A 7,798-nucleotide genomic window follows, 5' to 3' on the forward strand; every position below is an offset into this window, starting at 1 on the left:
AAGGAGCAATGGAGCCCTGAGTTGGAAGACTTATGATGCCTGAAGAACCAAGAAACTCCTCCTATCAGACTCTTGGCAACAGGAAATCAGTGAGAGAGTCTGAGACTGTTTCTATGTGAGAGTGTCCCTGTGTAGCCTGTGTGAGTCTAGTATTTTTGGTGCAAAGTCTGTTTTTACTATGGATGCCTACCACATCTTTCCTCAGTGTTTGCTGGCCCTTATCCCCTGGGTATGGGATATAATTGGTGTCGTGGTGATCCAAGCCTTCCCTGGATATTGGCTGGGGCCTTCTCATTGCTCTGTGGGTTGTCACAGCCCTGTCAGGGGCAGGGTCTGCTCCCTAGATCCACCTCTAAGCTGCAGTGTGAGGTGGGCAGAATGGGCAGGCTCCTGCTGTTAAAGAAGCCACTGAGTATTCCTCTGCAGGAGGTGTCCACCAAGAAGTATGCTCTCTGTTGTCACCCATCATCCTTTGTGTGCACTCACAAAATACACTGTTGTTGGCACTGTGCTCAGCTGTGGGCATGCTGGCAATCAGCTCAGATCCTCCAAAGAAATGGCACTCACAAAATTCTATTGTAAGGAAAACTAATCACTTAAATTATTTGAAACTGAGCAGTCACCACTTTGGCATAAATTTGTGAGGGGCACAGACAGACTAAAAGAATATAAGGGGAAACAACCAAGTCAAGTGAATGCTGTGCAAATAACAATAATCTCTTTAATGACATAGATAAGGCCACTTCCCCTCTGCAGTCATTCCACCCGCCACCCCCACTGCCCCCAAATGAGGCAGTTCACGATGGCTGCACCGGGCTCCATGAGACCATCCACAGGTCACAGGATCTCCATGCCCAAGCATACTCGGGACTCCTGCCCACCAAGGCAGATCACACACCTCCAGGGCCTCCAGCTTGGCCTCCATCACAGGAAACACTTAAAATACCTCCCCAGCTCACTGAGCAAGTTAACTACTTCTTTCTCAGAAAAGACTGACTATTTCCAAAATTTTCAAGAGCCACCAAAGAGGGTGAGCACAAAAAAGGAAACACGGCAGGTCTTGCCTCATTGTCATGGTTGGTGCTTATCACTGCAGGGGGTTTGCCCCCGGATCATCACTGCACACACACAAAGCAGTCCGTACCTCCTGCACTGGTGAACGCATTGGTTACAGCACACGCGCTAGAGAGGATGGCAGGGCCTGTCCTCCCCAAGGTTGCTCCCATCCTCGGGGGCTGCTGATCCCAAGCAGCCAAACATCTCCTGGGAGGCATAGGTCATGTAGACAAAGCCATCCTCGTCCTTGTAGTCCCTGTAGATCTCTGCCATGGTCACATTCATACTTCCCAGGCTCTTGTTGTTCACCAGCAAGTAAAAGGCTTCAGTGGCCCCTAGGACCATGCGGCTCCTGGGTTGGGGAAGAGGGTGTGCAGGGGACAGGAAGGGAAAAAGTTAACCCGGAAGCGAAAGTTAACCCGGAAGCGAAAGTTAATCCAGAAGAGAATGATCGCTGACCCACAGCCTTTCTTACTTTTATTTGGCCAGTGTAAACCCATCTACCCAAGATGCCCCCACCTCCCTACTCCAGGGCTGTTACCCTCAAACTTTAGAATTACCTAGGAGAGTCCTGTTGAAAGTGGACTCCATCCTACAGGTTTTGGTTTAGTAGATCTTGGAAGCAGCCCAGGAATCTGTGGGACCGTGAAGCAGGCAGAACTTGCCCTGGAACGTTACTCTAGAAGCACAGGCAGTCTAACTTCCACTCCTGCTGCTGCCCGGAATCTTTCAAAGTGTCATTTATATCTATTTGCTTGCTTATACTAGTGACTGCTAAAATAGGAATTTATATCTGGTCATTACTTTTTTTTGAAAATTTTTATTTCTTTATTTTTGTCTATGCTGGGTTTTTGTTACTGCGTGTGGGCTTTCTCCAGTTGTGGCAAGCAGGGGCTACTCTCTAGTTGCTGTCCCTGGGCTTCTCACTAGGGTGACTTCTCTTGTTGTGGAGCACTGGCTCTAGGGCACTAAGGCTCCAGCAGCTAGGTTGCACAGGCTTAGTTGTCCCAGTGCATGTGGGATCTTAGTTTCCAGATGAGGGGTCAAACCTGCGGCCCCTGCATGGGCATGCAGATTATTATTTACGGACCTCAAGGAAAGTGAAAAGTCACTACTTAACTTTTTAATATACAGCTTCAGTTTTTGTTCCATTTCATTCCCTAGTAACAGATAAACTAAGGCACAGAAGCTAAAGAATCTGATGGAAGCAACTCAAGTGTCCATCAACACATGAATAAACAAAACGTGGTCCATCTATAAATGGAGTATTAATCACCCTTAAAAAAGGAAGGAAATTCTGACAAGTAAATGCTACAATATGGATGAATTTTAAGGACAGTATGTCCAGTGAAATAAGTCAGTCACAAAAGGGTACCATATGATCCCACTTACGTGAGGTACCTAGCATAGTCAAATTCATAGAGATAGAAGGTATGCTGGTTTCCAGGGATTAGGGGAAGGAGAGGATGGGAAAATCCGTCTTTAATGGGGACAGAGCTTTCCTTTGGGAAGATGAGATGGATACTGGTAATGGTTGCACAACAATGTGAATGTATTTAAAGCCATGATCTGCTTGCTTAAAAATGATTAAAATAATATTTTATCACAATTAAAAATACAATAATAAAAGAAATAAAAGAATCTGCCTATCATAGCTCTCTGTCTCTCTGCAGTCAACAAGATAAATTTACTAGAAACTGGCTAAAACATTGTTCATTTTTCTGGAGATTTGAAATGTCTTCAAACTCATAGATGAGCTCAGACTGTGAGACCATCCCATTAAAAACTAGAAAAAAATATTCTTAGCTCAAAAATGCTAAGTAAATATGCCTCAGTTTGCTATGAATTTCAAGTTAAGAATTTCCTGAGTGGTGCAAAGAAAACACATAATGCTGTGTATTTTGACATGTCAGTTAAGCAGCTTTGGGCATGACATTTAGAAAAGGTTGTTGTTTAGTTGCTAAATTGTGTCCTACTCTTTGCAACCCCATGGATTATAGCTCACAGGTTCCTGTGTCCATGGGGATTCTCCAGGCAAGAATACTGGAGTGGGTTGCCATTTCCTCCCCCAGGGGAACTTCTGGACCCAGAGATTGAACCTGCATCTTCTGCATTGGCAGGCATAGTCTTTACCACTGAGCAATCTGGGCAGGGATTGAACCCGGGTCTCCTGCATTGCAGGCAGTCTTTACCATCTGAGCCACCAGGGAAGCCCATTTGGAAAACCATTACTATGCAAAAGTATAAATCCCTCCCCTTGGGTTGTGGATGCAGAGGAGCAGCCATGTTTGGCTAGATTCATAGGAGTTCTGAATTGTTTTAATATCAGAGCAAGATGAATCTGTTGGCAATGGCTTGCTTTATCTGACCATCCTCCACCCAGACGTTAGAGGCACAGCCATTACACCCCTACTCTTAGCTTCTGCTGCTGCTGCTAAGTCGCTTTAGTCGTGTCCGACCCTGTGCGACCCCAGAGATGGCAGCCCACCAGGCTCCACCATCCCTGGGATTCTCCAGGCAAGAACGCTGGAGTGGGTTGCCATTTCCTTCTCCGGTGCAGGAAAGTGAAAAGTGAAAGAAGTCGCTCATTCATGTCTGACTCTTTGTAACCCTATGGACTGCAGCCTACCAGGCTCCTCCGTCCATGGGATTTTCCAGGCAAGAGTACTGAAGTAGGGTGCCATTGCCTTCCCCACTACTCTTAGCTAGGAGGAGCTAAATTTATGTGGTGGGTGGGAGAGGAAGTAATTTCAGAATCTGGTTAACTAACACTGGATAATCCAAAGACCAGGCCCTGACCATTGCACTGCTCTCGTGCAGTGAGCAAATGCCTGTTCTACATGGAAAGAGTAGATCTGAAGATGGGGCTCCTATATTTCCACATTGCACCTTCATCTCCTTTCTTCTTCCACGAGGGTCTCATTTTATTAAGGGTGAGGAGTCTCCAAGAGTGAAAACTTTAGTTTAAATGTTGTTTAGCGTAGGACTTTTGGTCTGTATTTTTCATTGCTCTTTGTGCAGCTCCCAGCACAGTGCATGATACATAATGTGTGCTTAATATCAGTGTGCTTAATGACAATGTTAAGATTCAAGTCATCTAAACATATTGATATTAAACACCCATTATGACTTAATGGAAAGATTCAAGGGCTTCCCTGGTGGCTCAGATGGTAAAGAATCTGCTTTCAATGCAGGAGATCAGGTTCTCCTGGGTCGAGGAGATACTCTGGAGAAGGAAATGGCAACCCACTCCAATATTCTTGTCTGGGAAATCCCATGGACAGAGGAGCCTGGTGAGTCACAGACCCAGGGGTTGCAAAGAGTTGGACACGACTGAGTGACTAACATACATATAAAGATTCAAAATTATTAGGATGAAGGATGAAGCGTATGATAACTGGAGGTGTACCTGTATGGAAAAAAGGAGGAAGTTGTGTCAAAATTCACTTCTTGGTGAAGCCACGCTGTGCCCCAGCAGCCTGTTGGCTGACAGAAGGAGGGGTCTACACTCGACTGTGGTTCTCCTTGAGTTGCCCCAATTTCCATGGATTAACCTAACCCTTAAGTAGGTCTGAGAAGAATGCAGGGCCTTCTGAAAGAGCTCATTTTAAAAAACATCCTATTAAGTTCTCAGATGAAACTGTCTGCATCAGCCAAAACTTTTGAGAGGTTGTTTCCAGCACAGGCAGACTCACACGCCAGCCATGTTTACAGAACCCTTAGTCAGCTATTTTTGGTTTCATATCATTTTTTATTGAGTCCAGCTGGCAGATGACCACCTCAATTCCTTAAGTTTCAAAGTCAGCAACACTGGTTTTACTCTATGCCTTCCCTTGTCCTGAATGGAAGAAAGAAGGATGTGGGGAAGGTGTGGTTCTCCTGCTCAGTGATTCAGCAGGTGGACAGTGCATTTTCCTACCCCAAATTCCCTCCCAGCCACAAGAGGGAAAATATTTAGAGGTAAAATGCTGTCACTGGGCTTTTAAATAGCTGAAAACAGGGTTTTGGACCAGTTTCTAAAGGTTCCTTTGAAAAATTCTTAGAGAAATTTGAAGGCAGAAATTAAAACACAGTACCAGTAAAATGTGGAAACAAAGGGAAAAATAGCTGATACATCAATATTGGGAGTGCTCATTTATTTTAGGGCGGTAGCAAAATATTTGACATCATTTTAAAACTGGTTACTCATGAGATCATCCTTTTTAAAGGCATAGTTGGGCCCCCCCTGGTGGCTCAGTGGTAAAGAATCCGAGAGTCCGCCTGCCAATGCAGGAGACACGGGTTCTTTGATGCCTGGCCTGGGAAGATCCCACATGTCGCAGAGCAGCTCAGCCCCTGCACCATAGGCACTGAGCCTGTGCTCTAGAGCCCAGGAGCCACAATTGCTGAGCCCACGTGATGCAACTACTGAAGCCCACGCGCCCTAGCGTCATGTTTTGCAACAAGAGAAGCGCTACAGTGAGAAGCCCGTGCACCAGAACTAGAGTAGCCTCAGCTGGCCACAACTAGAGAAAAACCCCCACACAGCAACGGAGACGCAGGACAGCCACACGCACGCGCACACACACACACACACACACACACACACACACAAAAGGCATATTGAAGAGAAAGGAGGAGCACAAACCATTCTCCTTCTCTCTGCCACCTCCCATCTCTCATTGTCCCAAAAGCCCAAGCCCACACAACACCCCACCCCCACCCCCCAGGCTCTTAGCTACCTACCGAATGACGCTGAGGAACTGGGTCATGGTCAGTTCCTGTGGGACCAGGAACTTGGTCTTGTCCAGCCGGGGCAGGAACTTCTCCCTGGGGTAGCGCTCCACTATCACCTGTCAAGGGTTTCAACCTGAATCTCCTCTGAAGCAAATGTCAAAGAATACACCTCACTTTTCTATGTCTGAGGAACTTGGACTAGAAAGAAGGAGGTCATTGGCTGGTTTTGGTGTTTTGAATAGGCTCTCACAGCCCCCTCCCCCTAATCCCTGCCCTCACCCTCACTCTCACTCCCCAGGACAATGGAGTCTTACCGGGATCTTGCCAGGGAACTTCACTCTGATTCCAGCAACTTCCTCTCTTCTGGTTGCTGTGAACATTTAAGATTAAATGAGCACATCAGCATATACAGAAGTCTGTACCTTCTCTTGCTGTCTCAAGGGCCAAAACCCAGACAGCTATTCTGAGAGCTTTACCTAAGCTCTTCCTCTGCTTGAAAGGTCTGAGGCTTGGGCTTTTCTGTGGAGTCTGCATTTTGCTCAACAGTTGTGTCTGTGTCTGCCTGGAAAAAAAAAAAAATCTCACCACCAGGACCTAATTCAGCCTTCCAGCTGCTTCCAAACTGCCGGCAGGAGCCCAAAGGAGGCTTTTATGTAGGGCTGTCTGACATCACCCTTCTCCAACCCTCCCTTCTCCCCGGGCAGGAGGAGGTCAGTTCTGAGAAAGGAAATGAAACAGGCACCTGGTTGCTGGTTCAAGAAAGTTACTTCACTCACTACTATTTAAAAATTTTGTTTTTGCTAAAGAAATTAAATTTTATAATGTCATTCATTGATCATCGAGGCTTCCCTAGTGGCTCAGAGGGAAAAATCTGCCTGACATTGCAGGAGATGCAGGTTCGATCCCTGGATCAGGAACATCCCCTGGAGAAGGAAATGGCAACCCGCACCAGTATTCTTGCCTGGAAGATTCCATAGACAGAGGGGCCATGGGGTGGCAAAGAGTCCGAAAAAGCACTGGTCCTCCCTATGAATGGTCCTATGAGCCTAAGCGAAGAAGTTATGGATAGAAACAGTTTCATGTGAGGACACTGTAATACTACAGTAATGAAGCAAATTGAATAGTGATTCACCTTATCCTGAAATATATTGCTATTTTTCACAGTAAGAAATACTAATAGGTATTCCCAAAAGGTTGAACAATTTGTCCAGATAAAAATACGTAAAACCAGCGTTAAAATCCAGCTGTGTAGCAAAGTAGTATTTCCAACATATTTTGTTCATATTTTTACAGGTCTAGGAATGTGTGTAGAACACTGATTGTTATTCTCAGGATCTTGCATTTAAAAGATGATGAAACTGAGATGCATGGAAGCTGATTCACTGGTCTCCTTATTCTCAGATCAGGGTGTTTCACCTGATTGTGCTTCTTTTATGCATTAATTATGGTTCTAGTGATTCAGCTTACCCATTTGATGCTGATCACCTCCTTACCTTACATCCAGGAGCACAGTGGTCCTGCCATCTTATTCAGGTATGTCCTAAGATTAATAGGACCATTTGGATTTCTTCCATGGTCTCTGAAGGTACCATGACTTTCATGGGTCATCCCTTGTTCTGTTCCATGCAGGACATCGGACATTGAAGTCTTCAGCCTAATGATGATGACATAGAGAAAACCAAACATTCTCTAGGTTTGTGGAGAGACACAAAGAAAAGTAGTTTATTTTGCTTCTTTATGGGCTTCCCTTGTGGCTCAGCTGGTAAAGAATTCACCTGCAATGCGAGAGATCTGTGTTTGATCCCTGGGTTGGGAAGATACCCTGGAGAAGAAACAGCTACCCACTCCAGTATTCTGGCCTAGAGAATTCCATGGACTGTATAGTCCATGGGGTCACAAAGAGTTAGACACAAATGAGAGACTTTCACTTTCACTACTTAAAACTTCTCCATTAAAACTTATTTATTTATTTATTTATTTTTGCCTTTTCTCCTGCCTAGGAAGCTAGGTAGGATTCCCTGGTTAA

General features: G+C 45.4%; 1 protein-coding gene across 1 annotated transcript; it reads right to left on the reverse strand.

Moving 5' to 3' along the window:
- Window positions 1-1,084: 1,084 nt before the first annotated feature.
- Window positions 1,085-6,381, reverse strand: MAP1LC3C (microtubule associated protein 1 light chain 3 gamma). The gene is made up of 4 exons (XM_052654157.1): window positions 6,249-6,381; window positions 6,087-6,142; window positions 5,782-5,888; window positions 1,085-1,408 (listed from the first exon to the last, which is right to left on the reverse strand). Exons 1-4 carry the CDS (start codon window positions 6,304-6,306, stop codon window positions 1,183-1,185), a joined length of 447 nt encoding a protein of 148 aa, XP_052510117.1. The 5' UTR covers window positions 6,307-6,381; the 3' UTR covers window positions 1,085-1,182.
- Between the last annotated feature and the right edge of the window lie 1,417 nt (window positions 6,382-7,798).

This window comes from Budorcas taxicolor, chromosome 16 (assembly GCF_023091745.1).
Source record: "Budorcas taxicolor isolate Tak-1 chromosome 16, Takin1.1, whole genome shotgun sequence".
NCBI classification, from domain to species: Eukaryota; Metazoa; Chordata; class Mammalia; order Artiodactyla; family Bovidae; genus Budorcas; species Budorcas taxicolor.